Source organism: Syngnathus acus, chromosome 5, assembly GCF_901709675.1.
Source record: "Syngnathus acus chromosome 5, fSynAcu1.2, whole genome shotgun sequence".
Classification (NCBI taxonomy): domain Eukaryota; kingdom Metazoa; phylum Chordata; class Actinopteri; order Syngnathiformes; family Syngnathidae; genus Syngnathus; species Syngnathus acus.
The window spans coordinates 1,965,428-1,991,694 of NC_051091.1; the positions used below are offsets into that span (position 1 = coordinate 1,965,428).

At 42.7% G+C, this 26,267-nt stretch overlaps 2 protein-coding genes across 20 annotated transcripts; both read left to right on the top strand.

Annotated features, from left to right (window-relative positions):
• Positions 1-112: 112 nt before the first annotated feature.
• LOC119122578 (6-phosphofructo-2-kinase/fructose-2,6-bisphosphatase 2-like) lies at positions 113-20,528 on the top strand. 15 transcript variants are annotated; one of them, XM_037250939.1, is made up of 19 exons: positions 113-264; positions 442-522; positions 870-995; positions 1,444-1,540; positions 2,139-2,205; positions 2,287-2,361; positions 11,381-11,437; positions 11,532-11,656; positions 11,744-11,951; positions 12,058-12,204; positions 12,280-12,384; positions 12,491-12,620; positions 12,693-12,755; positions 13,590-13,654; positions 13,808-13,834; positions 14,338-14,505; positions 14,927-14,949; positions 15,097-15,201; positions 15,465-15,784. In XM_037250939.1, the coding sequence occupies exons 2-18, from the start codon at positions 462-464 to the stop codon at positions 15,164-15,166; spliced, it is 1,614 nt and encodes a 537-aa protein (XP_037106834.1). In that variant the 5' UTR covers positions 113-264; positions 442-461; the 3' UTR covers positions 15,167-15,201; positions 15,465-15,784. The 15 variants fall into 15 exon arrangements, with proteins under 15 accessions (XP_037106834.1, XP_037106835.1, XP_037106831.1 ...); XM_037250940.1 differs by having other exon boundaries at positions 15,097-15,195; XM_037250936.1 differs by lacking the exons at positions 14,927-14,949; positions 15,097-15,201; positions 15,465-15,784 and adding exons at positions 18,973-18,976; positions 20,411-20,528 and having other exon boundaries at positions 14,338-14,609.
• yod1 (YOD1 deubiquitinase) lies at positions 16,270-26,041 on the top strand. Of its 5 annotated transcripts, XR_005097916.1 has the most exons (4): positions 16,349-16,490; positions 17,032-17,240; positions 17,453-18,262; positions 26,029-26,041. XR_005097916.1 is itself a non-coding variant. In XM_037250958.1 (3 exons), the coding sequence occupies exons 2-3, from the start codon at positions 17,033-17,035 to the stop codon at positions 18,142-18,144; spliced, it is 900 nt and encodes a 299-aa protein (XP_037106853.1). In that variant the 5' UTR covers positions 16,270-16,342; positions 17,028-17,032; the 3' UTR covers positions 18,145-19,529. The 5 variants fall into 5 exon arrangements, 4 of the variants coding, with proteins under 4 accessions (XP_037106853.1, XP_037106855.1, XP_037106854.1 ...); XM_037250958.1 differs by lacking the exons at positions 16,349-16,490; positions 26,029-26,041 and adding an exon at positions 16,270-16,342 and having other exon boundaries at positions 17,028-17,240; positions 17,453-19,529; XM_037250960.1 differs by lacking the exons at positions 16,349-16,490; positions 26,029-26,041 and adding an exon at positions 16,276-16,342 and having other exon boundaries at positions 17,453-19,529.
• Positions 26,042-26,267: the final 226 nt, after the last annotated feature.

Below are 26,267 nucleotides of genomic sequence, written 5' to 3' on the forward strand. Positions count from 1 at the left end.
GACGCCGTGGTAATGTTCAAATTGGTTCGTAATCTAAACACAAAACTCGGGATTCGAACGTAATCGAAAATCCCGTTGTCGAAATGTGTGTCTCGTCTATAGGCATCTTTACGGTACTTTTGGGGGAGTTGGTGTGACGTAGTGACACACACCTCCGTCTTGGAAGGGCACCAGCCGGGCTCGGTACCCAAGGACGGTGCGACCGACACCTGCACTCACCCAACACCAGCGAGCGGCCCCGGTTCCGGACGTACAATTTACGAGGTATGAGGCAAACGATGAAGTTGTTGACGCGTTGGCAAACTGTGTGTTGCCAAGTTTCCCGCCTCGTCGTCGATCGGGCCGATGATGTGGCAGCGGAACCGATTCTCGTTTCGCGTCGATTCTCACAGCAACATATGTCATGAATATCTAACACAGTATTTTGTCATTTGTGTGCAGAAGTGATCCCTTCATTGCTCATGTCGAACCGGCGCCCCCACACCAAGAAAACAGACGAGAGGATGAATGAGAAGAAATGCTGTAAGTCAGTTCATTAGGCACACCTTCTTTTCGGGCTGCATGAAAAACGTCATGTTTATTTTGAGATACACATTTAAACATGTTTGACGAGCTGCCCAGCATCATTTGTAGAGCTTCTTTTTGACCCAACTGCAAACTACTACCATTATAATAAGGGGAAAACACATTGCATTAAAAGATAATAATATCTCATGATGTGCTTGATATTATGTAGTTCGAGATGTTTTACAATTCATTAAAAATATTGACTGGACCTATTTTTATTATTGTGTATTTTGTTTTTTTCCAAGCTATCAGTTTTTGCCAATTTATCATGTAATTTCATATTGTTCCTGTCTCCTATGCAGCGTGGGCGTCCTACATGACAAATTCCCCCACCGTGATCGTGATGATCGGTCTGCCCGCCCGAGGGAAGACGTACGTGTCCAAGAAGCTGACACGCTACCTCAACTGGATTGGTGTCCCCACCAAAGGTAAAACGCAGTGGTGTCTTTTTTGGCTATGTGCGATACAGGGCGCCATTTCTGGTAGGGGCAGCATTCCAACTTGGACTTGTGTTTACATTTTCACCATTTCTTTAACAGCAAAAAGTGATTGAAAGTGCAGTGGCATCCTTGTTTATCCTTTTGGAGGCAATGCATTATGTTCTAACTAGCGGTGGGTCTTCAATTAGATATCTACAATAGCCTGTGTTGGTGATCGTAGATGTGCTGCTGTGGTACATTAGTTAGTAAATGTAAAACCATCCCAGACTCAATTTGTTTTCTGTGTTTTTGGATGGTATATGACACCCTCAAATTTTCAGTGTGTTATTAGATTAAAAATAGGCCTGGTTTTATTGTGATGCTGGTAAATTTAGCTCTGGAGGCCTCCTCACAACAACCGTCCGTTCTCATTGTCACCTCTGACGTGTCGCCGCAGTGTTTAACCTTGGTGTGTACCGCCGAGAGGCTGTAAGGGCCTACAAGTCCTACGACTTCTTCCGCCACGACAACGAGGAGGCCATGAAGATCAGGAAGTAAGTTCTGCTCTCAGTCACCAGAACCTCGCATGTGCGTGAGTGCCGTCCCAAAATCCTGCCAGACGCTGGACGGCTTTCCCACTGCTAAATCGTGACCCAAATATGAAAGCAAACGCTGCAGCTGTCTCGCAGCCTGACTTAGCCTGTCTCACATTGAAGCTTAAAATAAATATGGACAACATTTAGTCTTGCACTTATTATGCTTTTTTTTTTTTTCATTCCAAACCCCATGGATCGAAAAAAATGAGAATACTTTCCCTATTTCTTCTGTTCTTTATCTCGCATTTCATACTTGTTAGGTTTCTAATTGAAGGTAAATTTAAATTTTTGCTAACCTGCAAGCGAGCCATACTCCTGCGGTCAGTGCGCCTTTGCTAACTTGTTATATCTTTCAGCTTGCACTGACTGTGTTGGCCTTGTAGCAAATTGTTTCCACATCTCACTCTGTGCCGCTTTTGCCATAATGAGCTCTGGATGTGCGCGAAAGCTTGTGGCCTCAATTTCCAATCATGTGATCAAATCGGGACAGCTCTAGATAGGATAGACAGTATTAATAGGAGTTGTTTGGGACCTTTCCTTTTTGTCTATCTTTCAGGCAGTGTGCGCTTGTGGCCCTGCAAGATGTGAAGGTGTACCTGACAGACGAGGGTGGTCAGATTGCTGTGAGTCCTATTTTATTGTTCTCATTCATTAAAAGCATATCTTACTCAGCGCAAATTCTCATCAGAGTTTTTGGTCGTCAGGTATTCGACGCAACCAACACAACAAGAGAGCGCCGAGATCTCATTCAAGCATTTGTGAAGGAGAATTCTTTCAAGGTGAGTGTCAACTACTAGGGGTGTAACGATTCATCGATACACATCGATTAATCGATATAATGCTCTACGATTTGTTGGCATCGATGCTAAACGTAAACATCGATCTATATCGCCCGTTTTTGACCTCGGACATTAGACACGACTTTATTTTGAAATCCAGTTCATTGTTGATTGCTTCCTCTTTCCGGGAGCAGTGCGCGGCGTGTTGTGTTGTGAGCAGAGCAGGCACGTGAAAGGGGAGCCGACAACTACGCGGCTCCTGGGCAGGTGCTATGGCTAGTGTCCAAGAAGACGAGGAAATTCGCTCCCCTTTGAGCTTCAAGTCATTCGTTTGGAAGCACTTTGTAATTTCCTAAATAAAGAGTTTGCGGTACCTTGTTAATTTTGCGTATGAATTGTTATAAATCAGGATATTGTTCTATATCGATCGTAGAGCACTATATCGTGACGTATCGTGAATGAATCACAGCAGGCTTTAAGATATCGGCAAATATCGTATCGTGGTTCTTTGTATCGATATGATATCGTATCGTTACAAAACCCGCGATTTACACCCCTAGTTTGTAGCCCTAACCTTGATTTAAAACCCTAGTCGGAAACCCTAACCCTAGCTTGAAACCCTAATTAGCAATGGCAAAACTCCTTGGAAACCCTGGTCGGAAACCCTAACCCTAGTTTTGAAAGCCTAGTTAGAAACCCTAATCTTAGAAACCCTAAAAGTAGTTTGAAACCCTCGTTGGAAACCCTAACCTTAGCTTTAAAACCTAGTTTGTAACCCTAAGCTTGGTTTAAAACCCTAGTCGGAAACCCTACCCCTTGTTTGAAACTTTAATTAGCGATGGCAAAACTCCTTGGAAACCCTGGTCGGAAACCCTAACCCTAGTTTTGAAAGCCTAGATAGAAACCCTGATCTTAGAAACCATAAAAGTAGTTTGAAACCCTCGTTGGAAACCCTAACCCTAGCATTAAAACCAAGTTTGTAACCCTAACCTTTGTTTAAAACCCTAGTCGGAAACCCTAACCCTAGTTTGAAACCCTAAATAGCAATGGCAAAACTCCTTGGAAACCCTGGTCGGAAACCCTAACCCTCGTTTTGAAAGCCTAGTTAGAAACCCTAATCTTAGAAACCCTAAAAGTAGTTTGAAACCCTCGTTGGAAACGCTAACCCTAGCTTTAAAACCTAGTTTGAAACCCTAACCTTGGTTTAAAACACTAGTCGGAAACCCTGAGCCTAGTTTGAAACCCTAATTAGCGATGGCAAAACTCCTTGGAAACCCTAGTCGGAAACCCTAACCCTAGTTTTGAAAGCCTAGTTAGAAACCCTAACCCTAACTCTAGTTTTGAAAGCCTAGTTAGTAACCCTAACTCTAACCCTAACCCTAACTCTCACCCTAACCCTAGTTTTGAAAGCCTAGTTAGAAACCCTAACCCCAACCATAACCCTAACCCTAACTTTGGAAACCCTAGTCGAAAACCCTAACCCTAGTTTTGAAAGCCTAGTTAGAAACCCCAATCTTAGAAACCCTAAAAGTAGTTTGAAACCCTCGTTGGAAACCCTAACCCTAGCTTTAAAACCTAGTTTGAGACCCTAACCTTGGTTTAAAACCCTAGTCGGAAACCCTGAGCCTAGTTTGAAACCCTAATTAGCGATGGCAAAACTCCTTGGAAACCCTAGTCGGAAACCCTAACCCGAGTTTTGAAAGCCTAGTTAGAAACCCTAACCCTAACTCTAGTTTTGAAAGCCTAGTTAGTAACCCTAACCCTAACTCTCACCCTAACCCTAGTTTTGAAAGCCTAGTTAGAAACCCTAACCCCAACCCTAACCCTAACTTTGGAAACCCTAGTCGAAAACCCTAACCCTAGTTTTGAAAGCCTAGTTAGAAACCCCAATCTTAGAAACCCTAAAAGTAGTTTGAAACCCTCGTTGGAAACCCTAACCCTAGCTTTAAAACCTAGTTTGAGACCCTAACCTTGGTTTAAAACCCTAGTCGGAAACCCTGAGCCTAGTTTGAAACCCTAATTAGCGATGGCAAAACTCCTTGGAAACCCTAGTCGGAAACCCTAACCCGAGTTTTGAAAGCCTAGTTAGAAACCCTAACCCTAACTCTAGTTTTGAAAGCCTAGTTAGTAACCCTAACCCTAACTCTAACCCTAAGTCTAACCCTATCCCTAGTTTTGAAAGCCTAGTTAGAAACCCTAACCCCAACCCTAATCCTAACCCTAACCCTAACTTTGGAAACCCTAGTCGAAAACCCTAACCCTAGTTTTGAAAGCCTAGTTAGAAACCCTAATCTTAAAAACCCTAAAAGTAGTTTGAAACCCTCGTTGGAAACCCTAACCTTAGCTTTAAAACCTAGTTTGTAACCCTAAGCTTGGTTTAAAACCCTAGTCGGAAACCCTACCCCTTGTTTGAAACTTTAATTAGCGATGGCAAAACTCCTTGGAAACCCTGGTCGGAAACCCTAACCCTAGTTTTGAAAGCCTAGATAGAAACCCTGATCTTAGAAACCATAAAAGTAGTTTGAAACCCTCGTTGGAAACCCTAACCCTAGCATTAAAACCAAGTTTGCAACCCTAACCTTTGTTTAAAACCCTAGTCGGAAACCCTAACCCTAGTTTGAAACCCTAAATAGCAATGGCAAAACTCCTTGGAAACCCTGGTCGGAAACCCTAACCCTCGTTTTGAAAGCCTAGTTAGAAACCCTAATCTTAGAAACCCTAAAAGTAGTTTGAAACCCTCGTTGGAAACCCTAACCCTAGCTTTAAAACCTAGTTTGAAACCCTAACCTTGGTTTAAAACACTAGTCGGAAACCCTGAGCCTAGTTTGAAACCCTAATTAGCGATGGCAAAACTCCTTGGAAACCCTAGTCGGAAACCATAACCCTAGTTTTGAAAGCCTAGTTAGAAACCCTAACCCTAACTCTAGTTTTGAAAGCCTAGTTAGTAACCCTAAACCTAACTCTAACCCTAACCCTAGTTTTGAAAGCCTAGTTAGAAACCCTAACCCCAACCCTAACCCTAACTTTGGAAACCCTAGTCGAAAACCCTAACCCTACTTTTGAAAGCCTAGTTAGAAACCCCAATCTTAGAAACCCTAAAAGTAGTTTGAAACCCTCGTTGGAAACCCTAACCCTAGCTTTAAAACCTAGTTTGAGACCCTAACCTTGGTTTAAAACCCTAGTCGGAAACCCTGAGCCTAGTTTGAAACCCTAATTAGCGATGGCAAAACTCCTTGGAAACCCTAGTCGGAAACCCTAACCCGAGTTTTGAAAGCCTAGTTAGAAACCCTAACCCTAACTCTAGTTTTGAAAGCCTAGTTAGTAACCCTAACCCTAACTCTAACCCTAAGTCTAACCCTAACCCTAACCCTAGTTTTGAAAGCCAAGTTAGAAACCCTAACCCCAACCCTAATCCTAACCCTAACTTTGGAAACCCTAGTCGAAAACCCTAACCCTAGTTTTGAAAGCCTAGTTAGAAACCCTAATCTTAGAAACCCTAAAAGTAATTTGAAAGCCTCGTTGGAAACCTTAAGCCTAGCTTTAAAACCTAGTTTGTAACCCTAACCTTGGTTTAAAACCCTAGTCGGAAACCCTAACCCTAGTTTGAAACCCTAATTAGCAATGGCAAAACTCCTTGGAAACCCTGGTCGGAAACCCTAACCCTAGTTTTGAAAGCCTAGTTAGAAACCCTAACTCTAGTTTTGAAAGCCTAGTTAGTAACCCTAACTCTAACCCTAACCCTAAGTCTAACCCTAACCCTAGTTTTGAAAGCCTAGTTAGAAACCCTAACCCCAACCCTAACCCTAACTTTGGAAACCCTAGTCGAAAACCCTAACCCTAGTTTTGAAAGCCTAGTTAGAAACCCTAATCTTAGAAACCCTAAAAGTAACTTGAAAGCCTCGTTGGAAACCTTAAGCCTAGCTTTAAAACCTAGTTTGTAACCCTAACCTTGGTTTAAATTCCTCGTCGGAAACCCTAACCCTAGTTTGAAACCCTAATTAGCAATGGCAAAACTCCTTGGAAACCCTGGTCGGAAACCCTAACCCTAGTTTTGAAAGGCTAGTTAGAAACCCTAACCCTAACTCTAGTTTTGAAAGCCTAGTTAGTAACCCTAACCCTAACTCTAACCCTAACCCTAGTTTTGAAAGCCTAGTTAGAAACCCTAACCCCAACCCTAACCCTAACTTTGGAAACCCTAGTCGAAAACCCTAACCCTACTTTTGAAAGCCTAGTTAGAAACCCCAATCTTAGAAACCCTAAAAGTAGTTTGAAACCCTCGTTGGAAACCCTAACCCTAGCTTTAAAACCTAGTTTGAGACCCTAACCTTGGTTTAAAACCCTAGTCGGAAACCCTGAGCCTAGTTTGAAACCCTAATTAGCGATGGCAAAACTCCTTGGAAACCCTAGTCGGAAACCCTAACCCGAGTTTTGAAAGCCTAGTTAGAAACCCTAACTCTAGTTTTGAAAGCCTAGTTAGTAACCCTAACCCTAACTCTAACCCTAAGTCTAACCCTAACCCTAACCCTAGTTTTGAAAGCCTAGTTAGAAACCCTAACCCCAACCCTAATCCTAACCCTAACTTTGGAAACCCTAGTCGAAAACCCTAACCCTAGTTTTGAAAGCCTAGTTAGAAACCCTAATCTTAGAAACCCTAAAAGTAATTTGAAAGCCTCGTTGGAAACCTTAAGCCTAGCTTTAAAACCTAGTTTGTAACCCTAACCTTGGTTTAAAACCCTAGTCGGAAACCCTAACCCTAGTTTGAAACCCTAATTAGCAATGGCAAAACTCCTTGGAAACCCTGGTCGGAAACCCTAACCCTAGTTTTGAAAGCCTAGTTAGAAACCCTAACTCTAGTTTTGAAAGCCTAGTTAGTAACCCTAACCCTAACTCTAACTCTAACCCTAACCCTAGTTTTGAAAGCCTAGTTAGAAACCCTAACCCCAACCCTAACCCTAACTTTGGAAACCCTAGTCGAAAACCCTAACCCTAGTTTTGAAAGCCTAGTTAGAAACCCCAATTTTAGAAACCCTAAAAGTAGTTTGAAACCCTCGTTGGAAACCCTAACCCTAGCTTTAAAACCTAGTTTGAGACCCTAACCTTGGTTTAAAACCCTAGTCGGAAACCCTGAGCCTAGTTTGAAACCCTAATTAGCGATGGCAAAACTCCTTGGAAACCCTGGTCGGAAACCCTAACCCTAGTTTTGAAAGCCTAGATAGAAACCCTGATCTTAGAAACCATAAAAGTAGTTTGAAACCCTCGTTGGAAACCCTAACCCTAGCATTAAAACCAAGTTTGTAACCCTAACCTTTGTTTAAAACCCTAGTCGGAAACCCTAACCCTAGTTTGAAACCCTAAATAGCAATGGCAAAACTCCTTGGAAACCCTGGTCGGAAACCCTAACCCTCGTTTTGAAAGCCTAGTTAGAAACCCTAATCTTAGAAACCCTAAAAGTAGTTTGAAACCCTCGTTGGAAACCCTAACCCTAGCTTTAAAACCTAGTTTGAAACCCTAACCTTGGTTTAAAACACTAGTCGGAAACCCTGAGCCTAGTTTGAAACCCTAATTAGCGATGGCAAAACTCCTTGGAAACCCTAGTCGGAAACCCTAACCCTAGTTTTGAAAGCCTAGTTAGAAACCCTAACCCTAACTCTAGTTTTGAAAGCCTAGTTAGTAACCCTAACCCTAACTCTAACCCTAGTTTTGAAAGCCTAGTTAGAAACCCTAACCCCAACCCTAACCCTAACTTTGGAAACCCTAGTCGAAAACCCGAACCCTAGTTTTGAAAGCCTAGTTAGAAACCCTAATCTTAGAAACCCTAAAAGTAATTTGAAAGCCTCGTTGGAAACCTTAAGCCTAGCTTTAAAACCTAGTTTGTAACCCTAACCTTGGTTTAAAACCCTAGTCGGAAACCCTAACCCTAGTTTGAAACCCTAATTAGCAATGGCAAAACTCCTTGGAAACCCTGGTCGGAAACCCTAACCCTAGTTTTGAAAGCCTAGTTAGAAACCCTAACTCTAGTTTTGAAAGCCTAGTTAGTAACCCTAACTCTAACCCTAACCCTAACTCTAACTCTAACCCTAACCCTAGTTTTGAAAGCCTAGTTAGAAACCCTAACCCCAACCCTAACCCTAACTTTGGAAACCCTAGTCGAAAACCCTAACCCTAGTTTTGAAAGCCTAGTTAGAAACCCCAATCTTAGAAACCCTAAAAGTAGTTTGAAACCCTCGTTGGAAACCCTAACCCTAGCTTTAAAACCTAGTTTGAGACCCTAACCTTGGTTTAAAACCCTAGTCGGAAACCCTGAGCCTAGTTTGAAACCCTAATTAGCGATGGCAAAACTCCTTGGAAACCCTAACCCGAGTTTTGAAAGCCTAGTTAGAAACCCTAACCCTAACTCTAGTTTTGAAAGCCTAGTTAGTAACCCTAACTCTAACTCTAACCCTAACCCTAAGTCTAACCCTAACCCTAACCCTAGTTTTGAAAGCCTAGTTAGAAACCCTAACCCCAACCCTAATCCTAACCCTAACCCTAATTTTGGAAACCCTAGTCGAAAACCCTAACCCTAGTTTTGAAAGCCTAGTTAGAAACCCTAATCTTAGAAACCCTAAAAGTAATTTGAAAGCCTCGTTGGAAACCTTAAGCCTAGCTTTAAAACCTAGTTTGTAACCCTAACCTTGGTTTAAAACCCTCGTCGGAAACCCTAACCCTAGTTTGAAACCCTAATTAGCAATGGCAAAACTCCTTGGAAACCCTGGTCGGAAACCCTAACCCTAGTTTTGAAAGCCTAGTTAGAAACCCTAACCCTAACTCTAGTTTTGAAAGCCTAGTTAGTAACCCTAACCCTAACTCTAACCCTAGTTTTGAAAGCCTAGTTAGAAACCCTAACCCCAACCCTAACCCTAACTTTGGAAACCCTAGTCGAAAACCCGAACCCTAGTTTTGAAAGCCTAGTTAGAAACCCTAATCTTAGAAACCCTAAAAGTAATTTGAAAGCCTCGTTGGAAACCTTAAGCCTAGCTTTAAAACCTAGTTTGTAACCCTAACCTTGGTTTAAAACCCTAGTCGGAAACCCTAACCCTAGTTTGAAACCCTAATTAGCAATGGCAAAACTCCTTGGAAACCCTGGTCGGAAACCCTAACCCTAGTTTTGAAAGCCTAGTTAGAAACCCTAACTCTAGTTTTGAAAGCCTAGTTAGAAACCCTAACTCTAACCCTAACCCTAACTCTAACTCTAACCCTAACCCTAGTTTTGAAAGCCTAGTTAGAAACCCTAACCCCAACCCTAACCCTAACTTGGAAACCCTAGTCGAAAACCCTAACCCTAGTTTTGAAAGCCTAGTTAGAAACCCCAATCTTAGAAACCCTAAAAGTAGTTTGAAACCCTCGTTGGAAACCCTAACCCTAGCTTTAAAACCTAGTTTGAGACCCTAACCTTGGTTTAAAACCCTAGTCGGAAACCCTGAGCCTAGTTTGAAACCCTAATTAGCGATGGCAAAACTCCTTGGAAACCCTAACCCGAGTTTTGAAAGCCTAGTTAGAAACCCTAACCCTAACTCTAGTTTTGAAAGCCTAGTTAGTAACCCTAACTCTAACTCTAACCCTAACCCTAAGTCTAACCCTAACCCTAACCCTAGTTTTGAAAGCCTAGTTAGAAACCCTAACCCCAACCCTAATCCTAACCCTAACCCTAATTTTGGAAACCCTAGTCGAAAACCCTAACCCTAGTTTTGAAAGCCTAGTTAGAAACCCTAATCTTAGAAACCCTAAAAGTAATTTGAAAGCCTCGTTGGAAACCTTAAGCCTAGCTTTAAAACCTAGTTTGTAACCCTAACCTTGATTTAAAACCCTCGTCGGAAACCCTAACCCTAGTTTGAAACCCTAATTAGCAATGGCAAAACTCCTTGGAAACCCTGGTCGGAAACCCTAACCCTAGTTTTGAAAGCCTAGTTAGAAACCCTAACCCTAACTCTAGTTTTGAAAGCCTAGTTAGTAACCCTAACCCTAACTCTAACCCTAACCCTAGTTTTGAAAGGCTAGTTAGAAACCCTAACCCCAACCCTAATCCTAACCCTAACTTTGGAAACCCTAGTCGAAAACCCTAACCCTAGTTTTGAAAGCCTAGTTAGAAACCCTAATCTTAGAAACCCTAAAAGTAATTTGAAATTCTCGTTGGAAACCTTAAGCCTAGCTTTAAAACCTAGTTTGTAACCCTAACCTTGGTTTAAAACCCTAGTCGGAAACCCTAACCCTAGTTTGAAACCCTAATTAGCAATGGCAAAACTCCTTGGAAACCCTGGTCGGAAACCCTAACCCTAGTTTTGAAAGCCTAGTTAGAAACCCTATTCATAGAAACCCTAAAAGTAGTTTGAAATTAGGGGTGTAACGATTCATCGATACACATCGATTAATCGATATAATGCTCTACGATTTGTTGGCATCGATGCTAAACGTAAACATCGATCTATATCGCCCGTTTTTGACCTCGGACATTAGACGCGACTTTATTTTGAAATCCAGTTCATTGTTGCTTGCTTCCTCTTTCCGGGAGCAGTGTTGTGTTGTGAGCAGAGCAGGCACGTGAAAGGGGAGCCGACAACTACGCGGCTCCTGGGCAGGTGCTATGGCTAGTGTCCAAGAAGACGAGGAAATTCGCTCCCCCTTGGGCTTCAAGTCATTCGTTTGGAAGCACTTTGTAATTTCCTAAATAAAGAGTTTGCGGTACCTTGTTGATTTTGCGTATGAATTGTTATAAATCAGGATATTGTTCTATATCGATCGTAGAGCACTATATCGTGATGTATCGTGAATGAATCACAGCAGGCTTTAAGATATCGGCAAATATCGTATCGTGGTTCTTTGTATCGATATGATATCGTATCGTTACAAAACCCGCGATTTACACCCCTATCAACTACCAATTAGCTGCAGTGGTAAACCTAAACCTCACTCCCCACTCAAGTTTTCTGAAGAATTTAACATTGGAAAAAATGCATTAACATTAAATTTGTCTCGCCAACAGGTGTTCTTTGTCGAGTCCGTGTGTGACGACCCCGAGGTCATTGCTGCGAATATCATGGTAGGAAAGCTTCTATTCATATTCACACTTTATAGCTGTAATCTTATATAATAAGCTGGGAGCTCGCATGCTGACAAATTCCCCCCCAAAACAGGAAGTCAAGGTGTCCAGTCCGGACTACCCCGAGAGGCACCGGGAGCGGGTCATGGATGACTTCCTAAAACGGATTGAATGCTACAAGGTGACTTACCAACCATTGGATCCTGATGATTATGACAAGTAAGATTGATGGAAAAGACAGCAGCATGTGCAACTGCAATGCATTCAAAGCCACTAGAGTGTGACACTGAGCTGCTCTCTTTGCAGGGACCTGTCTTTCATTAAAGTCATGAACGTGGGGCGCCGCTTTTTGGTGAACCGGATACAAGACTACATCCAGAGCAAGATCGTCTACTATCTCATGAACATCCATGTGCACTCACACTCCATCTATCTGTGTCGCCATGGCGAGAGCCACCACAACCTCGAAGGCCGCATTGGAGGGGATTCAGAACTATCTCCTCGTGGGAAACAGGTAAGAGGTCATTTGGGTAAACAGCTGCTCACAAACCAAAAGTTATGTATATAGACACTCCAGAAATGTTTTGAATTGTGGAAAATGTGGACTTTTTTTTTTAAAGTTTGCCCGTGCCCTGCGCAAGTTCATCGAGGAGCATGAGCTATCAGACTTGAAGGTGTGGACGAGCCAGTTGAGACGCACTATACAGACAGCGGAGGAGCTGGCCGTCCCCTACGAACAATGGAAGATACTCAACGAAATCGACGCGGTTAGCGGTGTCCCGTTATATCTCACAGTTGCAACGAGATCCAATATGAGAACTATATTCTTTTTTTTTTTTCAGGGCGTGTGTGAGGAAATGACGTACGAGATGATCCAGAGGGCGTTCCCAGAAGAGTTTGCATTGAGGGACCAGGACAAATATCACTATCGCTACCCAGGCGGGGAGGTGACTGACTACACGCACCCCACACATGTGACATGCAAGTTAGCTCTCTGCTTGTGTGGTCTGAAAAAACAAAAAATAAAACACATTGACTTGCATACTCTTTCAGTCGTACCAGGATCTGGTCCAGCGTCTGGAGCCTGTCATCATGGAGCTGGAGAGGCAAGGCAACGTGCTGGTGGTTTGCCACCAGGCGGTCATGCGCTGTCTGCTGGCCTACTTCCTGGACAAAAGTGCAGGTGTGTGGAGTCATGCCAGTGCCACATGCTGACTGCGATCCTGATTATGTCCTGGTTTTGTTCTCGCCACAGAGGATCTGCCCTACATGAAATGTCCGCTGCACACCGTCCTCAAACTCACCCCAGTGGCATATGGTATAAGATAAGATAAGATAAGATAATCCTTTATTATTCCCTCAATGGGGAAACTCCTATGTTAGCAGCAGTACACTTAACATATACACACACACACGCATGCGGGGAAGGGGGTAAAAGATTTAAAAAAGTAGAAGGTATATATAATTAAAAAATATGGACAGTATATACAAAATACACAATATGCAGTGGAGATAAAAAAAATATTAGATAAAAAAATAGTGCAAGGGAAGAAAAAAAAAAAACAGTGCAAAGAAAGCAGGTAAAAGAGTGTGAGGTAGACAGATATTGCACATAGTGTGATTGCACATATGGTTATTGCACGTTATTGCGTGTTATTTTGTCCGTTAGCTACGGTGATCGGCCTGGTTGTACAGTCTGATGGCAGCAGGGAGGAAGGACCTGCGATGCCTCTCGGTGGTGCATCGTGGGTGACGAAGCCGGTCACTGATGGAGCTCTCCAGGGCTCTGACAGTCTCATGAAGGGGGTGGAAGACATTGTCCATGATGGAGGACAGCTTAGCCACCATTCTCCTCTCCCCCACCACCTCCACCCGGTCCAGACTGCAGCCCAGGACAGAGCCGGCTTTCTTCACCACCTTGTCCAGCCTCTTCCTCTCCGCTGCAGTGATGCCGCTGCTCCAGCAGACCACCCCATAAAAAATGGCGGACTATAAAAAATATAGAGCATTTATTAGATTTGGTTGATAGTAAACATTTGTAAAAAAAAAATTAAAATGCTATAATCTGTGGTTTAAACTAGTTTGAATAAAAATGCTAATGTATACATTTTCCTTGTATAAACAAACTCCTTCTTCCTCTCTCCCCCACCAGGTTGTAAAGTGGAAATGTTTTATCTCAACGTGGAGGCAGTGAACACCCATCGAGACAGACCTCTTGTGAGTATGTCACAAGTATAAAAGTTAGATTTGTGCGAAAACTGAGGCGAGAGCATCATGAGTTGAGTGGTCACAATTTTTGTGACTTTTTTGGGGGAAGGGGCCTGCCCTGAGATTTTTGTCATGTAAAATGTGTGCCTTGCCTCAATTAAGGTCGAGGAACACTGGGCTAGACAACAGGTTTGTTTACACAAACGCATTCGAAATTCCTCGAATTATTATTTTTGCCCATCCTTAATCTGCATTACAGGGGGTCCCACACATTTGAAGTTTTGATCTCATCAATGGCATAAATGAACTAGTACTTGATTGTTTTGTATTTATGCCTTACAAAGGGGTCATACAAATCATTATTGTATTCGTGACTTGATTACTGGACCACCCTATAATGCCTCCATATTTATTCTGAAGTCTAATGACACTTGCACCTCTTTTGCTTCCTTTCCTTCCTCATTGTGGAATGTTCCATTTTTTTGAGGCGATGATTACGTAGCTTTAATAAGATCTTATGGCTGGCCGTGCTTGCTTGGAATGAATGATCTATTGTTCCAGTTGCAACCTATTTCTATTCCCCTCCATACATACAAATATGAAGCGTATCCAGTGAGGTTTCCCAGCTGTGCAACGCCCCGCCCCCTGCCTCTTCCCAGCTATACATTTTCTTTTTCCTCCACACCTGCCAGGGTCAAATCCCCAAGGACTCGGGCCTCTTACTCCGGCGGAATAGTTACACGCCTTTGTCCAGTCACGACCAGGTCAAGCGTCCTCGGCTGTACAGTGCCGGCAACCAACCCTGGCTGCCCCTCGCCCCCACGCCGTCGGCTTTGATGCCCGAGGAACGGTCGAGCCAAGTCAGTGTCGCTTCCGTCGCCGCCCGTGTTGCTAACCCGTCACCCCCCCCCATCCCAGTCGGCATATCTAGAACTATCCCCCCACCCTCATCATATTTCACTCTGTGTTGTCTAAGAAAAGAAAGAATACAGATTGATAAGTGCACTTCAATATAGGCCGCCAATGGAATACGCCTAGCCTAAGATGACCAGACCATACCATTTTTCTAGTGTAAGGGGAACCAGGCAAAAGGAGAACACATATTTTTCACATAAGCTTGTGATGTCGCACATTTTTTGTTTGTCTGCATGTCTGTTTATTCGAAACGCCACCAAAGATGTTTGCATTGATAAAAAAAGCATGTTCATGTTTGTATGTGTGCCTTGTTGTCGTCGCTACATTTCTTTTCTTCTTCTGTCTTTCTTTCTTTAAACCTTACAGCCTTACATAGGAAGCGGCTGTTTGTGAGTATGTTGGACGACAAATAGCCTAGTCTTCTTTATCCCTTTATTCGACTCGTCCTTTCATTACATACGTGCCTCTATCATCTTTGCACTCGCATCAAATGTGGCAAGTTATACCTTCAGTTAAAAAAACCAAATTCTTTGCAGGGTTCCCTGTGTGAAGGAATCGATTTTGACAACCATGAAGGAACAAACGGCTGCGTCCGCTTCTGAATGATGATAAAGAAACATCTTTGCACAAAATATGTACGAGTAAGTTTTTTTTTAGTTTGACTCCCCAGCAAAAATTTAGGATATGAATACGATATGATTGCCGCTAACTTAATTAACTTAACAGTAAGCACCAGTCTGGCAGTCTACTGAAAATTCATGTGTTGAGATTTTGAAAAATATAAGAATGTATTCAAAAGCAAGCCATGTAGACACTTTAACACTCACAAGCATATTTCTTCTCTCTGAAACATGACTATTATTACTGTGGCTAACTGAGTTACTGCGTCTCTCTCCATGTATAGCTGCATGTCTGTATTATACCGCCCCCTCTTGGCCAAGGCATGCAAACCAGAAGGAGCAACACCATGAATATGATGCACAAACCAGTCAAATCTTTATATGCTATTTATGTTATTACCTTCTGTTTTACAATACTATAGTATTGTGGAAACGATCAGTTAGATGCTGATACTCGTGCCTTTTTAATTGCTAAAAGAGATTGCATTTAAAATAGTATAGTATTACAATGTTTTTTATCTCGTTTGTATTGTTGAACCCACTTGTATTTGCACGTCTTTTGGTCATATTTTAAAATGCAATTAAATAACTTTCATTGCACGAATGACTGGGTTTTTAATATTACTATTCTCTGGGCATCCATTTTTATTTTCTTTACAATTCAAATTAAATGCAGATTGTTTTATTGTTATTATTAAAACAATTTATTTGGTCAAAGTCTGGTTCCTGAATATTGCAAGCCACATTTCCGGATGATTACATTGACATTTTGACTTTAACCTTAATCATATTTCTCAAAACCAAATGTCAGTTTTATCACAAATATATAACATTTATTTTGCACAGCTTTTTTCTTGAGAATATGCCTCTTCTAAACCCAATTCAAATTTGTTTATAGTGTACTTTAAAATATTTATATAGTTATAGTAATAACTTTTTTTTACTACATTTACTTCAACTTTGATAGAATGACGAAACGTGTGATGTTTTTTTTTTAATGGGCATACGTGTTGCCATATCACGGTAAGAATCCCCGTTTGTGAGCTATTAGAGAATTTACGGTAGTGAACGCATCGTGGCGTCATGCTTACGTATCTGACGTATCGCCCCGCCCCCTGGCTGTGTAAGCATTGTTCGAGGCGTTGGAAACGGGCGGCTACAGGTAACAAAAAACAAAAAGAAAGAAAGACAGCGGCCAATTAAGTTGTAGCGGCTGTCATTAAATGTGATCGGTTGTGTCGAGGACGAGAACAGGACGAAGACGGCCGCTCGGAGAGAAAATGTGCACTGAACGCTAAGTTAATGGACAGGTTAGCATGCTAGCCCAGGATAGCTTTGCTCGAAATACAATTACACATCACCCACCCACCACCCTTCGTTCGGAATAATAACCAAAACTAAATACTATTTCTGGAGAGATTGCTTGTGAAGGCTAATAAGCTGAATGAAAACTTGTGGAATGATGTCAAATGACACTGAATGACAGGAAATCTTATACATGGAATAAGCTGAAAATGTTGACGTTGGAATGATACAAATCGGTAAAAAATGTGGAAACTGGAGGTAAATTTAGTGAATGGAAAAAGAGTGAAATGGCTATAGATCTGATGAAGTTGGAAGTGGAGAGTGAAAAAGTCATGGAATAATTAAGTCATTGAATAAAACAGTAAGCGAGTGGGTGACACCGTATGCGAGACAAAAAAGCGATAGGGAGAAAAACAGAAAGAAAACCATTGCATTTAAAAAAAAAAAAAAAGTCAAATGGATGTGTCATTTAGAAGTGTCCTAAACTTTATGTCCGAATTGTTGCTGTTGTCAATTTTCCCTATTTTTCCTCTTGCTGTCAGGCAGGATGTTGCGTCTTCGCTGTAAGACCAAAAACGGTACTCACGTGATGCAAGGATTGACTCACCAATCGCGTGTGCAAGAGTTAAAAAGCAAAGTGGAGGAGCTGACCGGCATCCCCTGTGAGGTGCAGAAAATCATGGTGGGCTACCCACCTTCCAGCCTGGACCTGCGCAACGGGGACGCTCACCTCAAGGACTACCCAATCAAGTCTGGTATGACGTTTTTCTTTATTTGAAAGATATGGCATTGTGAAGAATTTGGCCCGAGTAGCATCTACAAGGTATCAATAAGGTTACTTTATAAATGAAGTACTTTTTGGATGGTGCCGGTGTGAAAAGTTTTAGAATCACTGATGAAAAACCGAAGGCAGTGGAGGTTCTTCTGGAGTAACATGTTGTACTTGTGTGTCTCCCTCCCCCGACAGGCGACACGCTGATTGTGGAGGAGGAGAAAAACAAGCCCAAGTTGGGAACCCATCCTGTCGTGACCAAAACGCCTTGCCTGAACACCTTGCCGGCGCTGGCGCGCAGAGTGGTGCCGGCCGACAACTCCTGCCTGTTCACCAGCGTCAACTACGTGGTGGAGGGCGGCGTGTACGACCCGACGTGCACTCCCGAGATGCGAGGCCTCATCGCCCAGATCGTGTCGAGCGACCCGGCGGCGTACTCGGAGGCCGTTCTGGGCAAGAGCAACGAGGACTACTGTGTCTGGATCCGGCGCGGCGACACGTGGGGGGGCGCCATCGAGGTGTCCATCCTGTCCAAGTTCTACCAGTGCGAAATTTGCGTGGTGGATACGCAGACAGTGCGTGTGGATCGCTTTGGTGAGGACGCCGGCTACCGCAAGCGCGTGCTGCTCATCTACGACGGCATCCATTACGACCCGCTGCAAAGGGAGGCGCCGGGCTCGCCCCCTCAGACCGTCTTCTCCACCGGCGACGACGTCATCCTGGCGCAGGCCCTGGAGCTGGCCGACGAGGCTCGCCGCAAGCGGCAGTTCACGGACGTCAACCGCTTTGCGCTGCGCTGCATGGTGTGCCAGACGGGCCTGGTGGGACAGAGGGAGGCACGCGAGCACGCCAAGGAGACGGGCCACACCAATTTTGGCGAGATCTGAAACGTTGACTTGCTTTGGTTGTTTGTGCTACCCCTCCACATCTGTGGCCGTCTACCTCGGTGTTTCCCCACCCTTAGGCACATATTTTACGCAAGAAAAATCTCATGGCACGCCACCAGTAAGTATTAGTGCTTTGAAAAATCAACTAACTGCGATTCCCCACCAATATTGCAGTTGCCCTTTAATATGCAATTATTTTCTAGGTCAAAATTGCTAATAATAATAATAATAATGACGATGATCCATAAATGTTTTCATTATATGCTAAGTGAACCATGAAGTAATAAGTAAGTCAAATATACTCTATTGATATATTTCAATTTGAGATATTTACTTAATAAACACTGAGTGACAGTGTTTTAAGCCTTTACTGACACATTGACCAAACTCTGTGGCATCAAATCAAACAAGTCCAATTACAACAGCAAATCTGGCTTCATCACACCAAATGTTCTCATTTCATTCAAAAAGAAAATAATGAAATGAGAAGCACATATAAGCACTTATGTATAAATATCTATATTTTACATATAACTTTTACCTGTGTCCATAAGCCGACCGACCAAAATGAAACGGGTCTATTTTCTCCCAAAATTGCAGCCTTTGCGATTTATTTTATACATTGCAATGTCAATTAGATAAATGCCAGATAAATGATTAATGCTCAGCCCCGACATTATTTGTAGGAAGTAAATCATTTACAAACCAATTAAGTGAAATTGCCACGCCGCAGCGTTTGGGAATCACTGGTCTACCTCACGTCATTCACCGACAACCACAACACTCAGCGTTCTACTTTTAACTGCTAATGCCATTTTTTTTTTCCAGGCCAGTTATGACCGGTCAACATTCATTTCTCACCATTTCAGAATACAGCTCACCGAGTCTGTTAATATTTGCCTTCCACTTGCTGTCTGCACACATTGCTGCCGTCGGTCGATTGGAAACGTCATATATCCAAAACAAACATTTTTCAGCAAGCTAAAAAAAAGCTTGTTTGATGAATCAGCAAGCACTTAGACACTCAGCAATTTGTAAAAGTAACATAACCATGGGAATTGACCAAGGGCCACCTTAGTAAACATGCTGACTAGTCTTCTCTCTGTCATTAGTGACCCTACCCCCTTAAAAAAAAATCTGGACCCGACCAAATTTGGATATTGAAGGTTCTCCCCGAGGCCAGCAATGTCAATCATGATTTTCTTTTCATGTAGAAAAAATATTGTTTTCTTTTCAAATGTAACCTCACTTAACATGAAGCGTTTACATCTCTGATCAGGTCAGAGTTTATCATGTGGATTCAACGAAAAACTAATGTGGGTTACCGGTATGCACATGGCGATTTATACATTAAGGAACTCCACTCATAAGAAGAAAAAAAAAAAGCCTACATTGTCTGTATGCGTGTACCCTGCTTAACGATTTACATTTTTGATAAATGTGAAGATTGACTTTTCTTTAATCAAAATCAAGCTTAGTGTGTTTGCAATTCCAGTGAGGAAAATGGTTCTCATTTTTTGTTTTTGGTTTCCTCTTTCTTCTTCAGTTGTGCTTTGCAGGGCAAAATTACCATTTCTCATCACACATAAAAATGCAAGAAACAAGTGAAAAATAGCTTGAGATGAAAACAAAAATACACTGAGCTGAAGAGTTATGTGATTTACTGACCTTAATGCACCATGATGGTTTTACTTTTGAGGCTTTTTAAAGGGACAGTCAACCCTAGTAATATGTTGTATGTGCCCCCAATAGTATAAACACATATTCTGATTAATATTGCAGTGGTGGAATCTTGAGTTGAGGAGCAAAATTTAGCAGTTTTATTTTTTCATCTGATGGATGAAAACAGGTAGATTTGGCCTTTCATTCATATTCCACAAACAAAACTAACCAGAACAATGTTGGGCTGCACAGAACATATTTATGACAAAGAAAATTTGACTTTCCCTTTAAAATTTAAAGTTTGCTTTTTCTGAGAAGGTTGAACTCCTAATTGTTCAACATAGTTAGACTGCTGATTTTTGACTTTTGGTTTTTCTGAGATTGTGTAACTTAAGTTAACTAGTTTTGTTTTATTTGCGTGTTGATTTCATTTCAAGAAAATGGTAAATAATGGTCTTGTAACGCAACACTTTTCTTTTCACAAAATTATGAATTTTGTTGTGAATTTGAACATGTTGACAGGAGAACGTAGCTCGGTAGCAAACTGTTGCCAAAAAGTCGTTTCTTTTCTTTTAATGTGAACTGCAATGATATAGTGTCATTTTTCACAAGTTCTCATCACCACTTTTCCATGAATGTTGCACACCGAACATTACATAACTGGATTTACTTGACTTTTTTTCTGCAGTGATAAGTCACAATAAAAAGCTACAACAAGCAGATCTGTCATTGTTTTGTTTTTCCCCCCATGGTTTTGTTTTATGAAGGATGCATCAAAGTAGCATTTCCGAGTATGTCTAGTGTTTTTAAGTATGGTGTCAACGTAGGTGTTGAAAGAAATAAAACCGAGGGCAAAATATTTTTCAAAATATTGTAATGCCCTCAAATTGTATGTGAAAGTCACTGATGCTTTTCAACTGGTTCTCACCGAATAAGTCAATACAGCAGTGGTAGTAGTAGCTGGGCTTAGTTTCGGCTTATTGCCGTGACAACGCGTCTTAGAAGCGCTCATTGATTGGCTGACAGCTTAACCCTCGCACTCGTTATGTGCATTACAGTTCTTTTAAGTGAACTGAATCTTTAGAATCAGTTTTCTCAAAAGATTCGTTCGAACGAATCGTTCAACGAATCGTCCTCACACCCCTCCCTCCCCACACACCCGCCCTCACCCCCATCTCTGTTTGATCTGTGACGTCACTCGGACGCGCCATTAGGTACACCGCCATTTTCAAGTGTACTTAATAACAGGCCACTTTATTAGGGAAATATCATGGTCAAAGGTCACTGGTGTCAAGCTCTAGTCCTCGGGGCCGCGTTCCAACATGTTTTCCAAGTGACCCTCGTTAAGCGCACCTGCGTGAAAAGTTTTAGCTTCTTTCACGTTCCACAGGAGCTAAAACTTTTCACGCAGGTGCACTTAACGAGGGAATCATACGGACACTCCATTAGGTACACCGCCATTTTCAAGTGTACCTAAAAACAGGCCACTTTATTAGGGAAATATCATGGTCAAAGGTCACTGGTGTCAAGCTCTAGTCCTCGGGGCCGCGTTCCAACATGTTTTCCAAGTGACCCTCGTTAAGCGCACCTGCGTGAAAAGTTTTAGCTTCTTTCACGTTCCACAGGAGCTAAAACTTTTCACGCAGGTGCACTTAACGAGGGAATCATACGGACACTCCATTAGGTACACCGCCATTTTCAAGTGTACCTAAAAACAGGCCACTTTATTAGGGAAATATCATGGTCAAAGGTCACTGGTGTCAAGCTCTAGTCCTCGGGGCCGCGTTCCAACATGTTTTCCAAGTGACCCTCGTTAAGCGCACCTGCGTGAAAAGTTTTAGCTTCTTTCACGTTCCACAGGAGCTAAAACTTTTCACGCAGGTGCACTTAACGAGGTAATCATACGGACACTCCATTAGGTACACCGCCATTTTCAAGTGTACCTAAAAACAGGCCACTTTATTAGGGAAATATCATGGTCAAAGGTCACGTGTCAAGCTCTAGTCCTCGGGGCCGCGTTCCAACATGTTTTCCAAGTGACCCTCGTTAAGCGCACCTGCGTGAAAAGTTTTAGCTTCTTTCACGTTCCACAGGAGCTAAAACTTTTCACGCAGGTGCACTTAACGAGGGAATCATACGGACACTTCATTAGGTACACCGCCATTTGCAAGTGTACCTAAAAACAGGCCACTTTATTAGGGAAATATCATGGTCTAAGATCACTGGTGTCAAGCTCTAGTCCTCGGGGCCGCGTTCCAACATGTTTTCAAAGTGACCCTCGTTAAGCGCACCTGCGTGAAAAGTTTTAGCTTCTTTCACGTGCCACAGGAGCTAAAACTTTTCACGCAGGTGCACTTAACGAGGGAATCATACGGACACTCCATTAGGTACACCGCCATTTTCAAGTGTACCTAAAAACAGGCCACTTTATTAGGGAAATATCATGGTCAAAGGTCACGTGTCAAGCTCTAGTCCTCGGGGCCGCGTTCCAACATGTTTTCCAAGTGACCCTCGTTAAGCGCACCTGCGTGAAAAGTTTTAGCTTCTTTCACGTTCCACAGGAGCTAAAACTTTTCACGCAGGTGCACTTAACGAGGGAATCATCCGGACACTTCATTAGGTACACCGCCATTTTCAAGTGTACCTAAAAACAGGCCACTTTATTAGGGAAATATCATGGTCAAAGGTCACTGGTGTCAAGCTCTAGTCCTCGGGGCCGCGTTCCAACATGTTTTCCAAGTGACCCTCGTTAAGCGCACCTGCGTGAAAAGTTTTAGCTTCTTTCACGTGCCACAGGAGCTAAAACTTTTCACGCAGGTGCACTTAACGAGGGAATCATCCGGACACTTCATTAGGTACACCGCCATTTTCAAGTGTACCTAAAAACAGGCCACTTTATTAGGGAAATATCATGGTCAAAGGTCACTGGTGTCAAGCTCTAGTCCTCGGGGCCGCGTTCCAACATGTTTTCCAAGTGACCCTCGTTAAGCGCACCTGCGTGAAAAGTTTTAGCTTCTTTCACGTGCCACAGGAGCTAAAACTTTTCACGCAGGTGCACTTAACGAGGGAATCATCCGGACACTCCATTAGGTACACCGCCATTTTCAAGTGTACCTAAAAACAGGCCACTTTATTAGGGAAATATCATGGTCAAAGGTCACTGGTGTCAAGCTCTAGTCCTCGGGGCCGCGTTCCAACATGTTTTCCAAGTGACCCTCGTTAAGCGCACCTGCGTGAAAAGTTTTAGCTTCTTTCACGTGCCACAGGAGCTAAAACTTTTCACGCAGGTGCACTTAACGAGGGAATCATCCGGACACTCCATTAGGTACACCGCCATTTTCAAGTGTACCTAAAAACAGGCCACTTTATTAGGGAAATATCATGGTCAAAGGTCACTGGTGTCAAGCTCTAGTCCTCGGGGCCGCGTTCCAACATGTTTTCCAAGTGACCCTCGTTAAGCGCACCTGCGTGAAAAGTTTTAGCTTCTTTCACGTTCCACAGGAGCTAAAACTTTTCACGCAGGTGCACTTAACGAGGGAATCAGCCGGACACTCCATTAGGTACACCGCCATTTTCAAGTGTACCTAAAAACAGGCCACTTTATTAGGGAAATATCATGGTCAAAGGTCACTGGTGTCAAGCTCTAGTCCTCGGGGCCGCGTTCCAACATGTTTTCCAAGTGACCCTCGTTAAGCGCACCTGCGTGAAAAGTTTTAGCTTCTTTCACGTGCCACAGGAGCTAAAACTTTTCACGCAGGTGCACTTAACGAGGTAATCATACGGACACTCCATTAGGTACACCGCCATTTTCAAGTGTACCTAAAAACAGGCCACTTTATTAGGGAAACATCATGGTCAAAGGTCACCGGTGTCAAGCTCTAGTCCTCGGGGCCGCGTTCCAACATGTTTTCCAAGTGACCCTCGTTAAGCGCACCTGCGTGAAAAGTTTTAGCTTCTTTCACGTTCCACAGGAGCTAAAACTTTTCACGCAGGTGCACTTAACGAGGGAATCATACGGACACTCCATTAGGTACACCGCCATTTTCAAGTGTACCTAAAAACAGGCCACTTTATTAGGGAAATATCATGGTCAAAGGTCACTGGTGTCAAGCTCTAGTCCTCGGGGCCGCGTTCCAACATGTTTTCCAAGTGACCCTCGTTAAGCGCACCTGCGTGAAAAGTTTTAGCTTCTTTCACGTTCCACAGGAGCTAAAACTTTTCACGCAGGTGCACTTAACGAGGGAATCATACGGACACTCCATTAGGTACACCGCCATTTTCAAGTGTACCTAAAAACAGGCCACTTTATTAGGGAAATATCATGGTCAAAGGTCACGTGTCAAGCTCTAGTCCTCGGGGCCGCGTTCCAACATGTTTTCCAAGTGACCCTCGTTAAGCGCACCTGCGTGAAAAGTTTTAGCTTCTTTCACGTTCCACAGGAGCTAAAACTTTTCACGCAGGTGCACTTAACGAGGGAATCAGCCGGACACTCCATTAGGTACACCGCCATTTTCAAGTGTACCTAAAAACAGGCCACTTTATTAGGGAAATATCATGGTCAAAGGTCACTGGTGTCAAGCTCTAGTCCTCGGGGCCGCGTTCCAACATGTTTTCCAAGTGACCCTCGTTAAGCGCACCTGCGTGAAAAGTTTTAGCTTCTTTCACGTGCCACAGGAGCTAAAACTTTTCACGCAGGTGCACTTAACGAGGTAATCATACGGACACTCCATTAGGTACACCGCCATTTTCAAGTGTACCTAAAAACAGGCCACTTTATTAGGGAAATATCATGGTCAAAGGTCACCGGTGTCAAGCTCTAGTCCTTGGGGCCGCGTTCCAACATGTTTTCCAAGTGACCCTCGTTAAGCGCACCTGCGTGAAAAGTTTTAGCTTCTTTCACGTTCCACAGGAGCTAAAACTTTTCACGCAGGTGCACTTAACGAGGGAATCATACGGACACTCCATTAGGTACACCGCCATTTTCAAGTGTACCTAAAAACAGGCCACTTTATTAGGGAAATATCATGGTCAAAGGTCACTGGTGTCAAGCTCTAGTCCTCGGGGCCGCGTTCCAACATGTTTTCCAAGTGACCCTCGTTAAGCGCACCTGCGTGAAAAGTTTTAGCTTCTTTCACGTTCCGCAGGAGCTAAAACTTTTCACACAGGTGCACTTAACGAGGGAATCATACGGACACTCCATTAGGTACACCGCCATTTTCAAGTGTACCGAAAAACAGGCCACTTTATTAGGGAAATATCATGGTCAAAGGTCACTGGTGTCAAGCTCTAGTCCTCGGGGCCGCGTTCCAACGTGTTTTCCAAGTGACCCTCGTTAAGCGCACCTGCGTGAAAAGTTTTAGCTTCTTTCACGTTCCACAGGAGCTAAAACTTTTCACGCAGGTGCGCTTAACGAGGGAATCACACAGACACTCCATTAGGTACACCGCCATTTTCAAGTGTACCTAATAACAGGCCACTTTATTAGGGAAATATCATGGCCAAAGCTGAACTGAAAGTGAAAAGTGCCACACCCGCCCTCACCCCCACCTCCTGATTGGCTGATTGATCTGTGACATCACACGAATACCCCATTAGGTACACCACCATTTTCAGGCGTACCTAATAACTTTATGTATTTTTTTGTACGTGTCAAGAATGTGTATTTGACTACTTGCTCTTTATTTTGGGGGACAATATGTGCTATATGACACAACGTAAAACATATCCATATTGTCATATAAAGCAGTTAACCAAATGTCAGATTTTTATATTTTCATGCCCAAAAAATTAAGAACAAGGAACAGACAACCAGACAAGTTTTAACATAAATGTTTATTAAAACAATAATAATAAAAGCACATTTCAAACCAGCAATTTTTTTTTCTTTTTTTTAGCCTTTATTTACCCAGGCAAACAATTAAGAACAAGTTTTATTTACAACTGCGGCCTGACCCAAAGAACAATGGCACTTTGAGGGGGGTGGGGGATGGAGTGCTAAAAAATAAATAAATACATAAAACAAGGTTATATAAACACACAATCAAAAATAAAGAACAACAACCAGGAACAATACAACTATACAATATAAGAACATATTTAAACTAACAGCTGCAAGAGTCGGTTAAAACTTGTTGCAATTTTTGTTTGAAAACTGTAAATGATGTGATGATGACTGTGAATTTAAGGGTATTTTGCATAGTATTCCAATCATAAGCTGCAGAGAAATGGAAGGAGTTTCGACCGAAAACTGTACGTACTTTGGGTATGTGATCTGATGTAAAATTGCAGTAGATATATTACATTTAGGCGTGCATATGCATACACATTATTTAAAAACTACTGTAAGTGTTATAAAATCAAGATTACCCAAAGAGAAGCATAATCTCCCCGCTGTTGCATAACGGCGCATCCTTTCGTGGAATAAAGTTAGTCGTTAGCTTGGAGAAAACGAGCACAAAAGA

Excerpts from the sequence above, each read along its gene's own strand:
- LOC119122578 (XM_037250936.1), top strand. The coding sequence starts at position 462 with ATGTCGAACCGGCGCCCCCACACCAAGAAAACAGACGAGAGGATGAAT. Across the intron at positions 11,438-11,531 it reads TCATTGCTGCGAATATCATG|GAAGTCAAGGTGTCCAGTCC; the intron begins GTAGGAAAGCTT and ends CCCCCAAAACAG. Across the intron at positions 13,835-14,337 it reads AACACTGGGCTAGACAACAG|GGTCAAATCCCCAAGGACTC; the intron begins GTTTGTTTACAC and ends CACACCTGCCAG.
- yod1 (XM_037250956.1), top strand. Across the intron at positions 17,241-17,452 it reads GGACTACCCAATCAAGTCTG|GCGACACGCTGATTGTGGAG; the intron begins GTATGACGTTTT and ends CTCCCCCGACAG.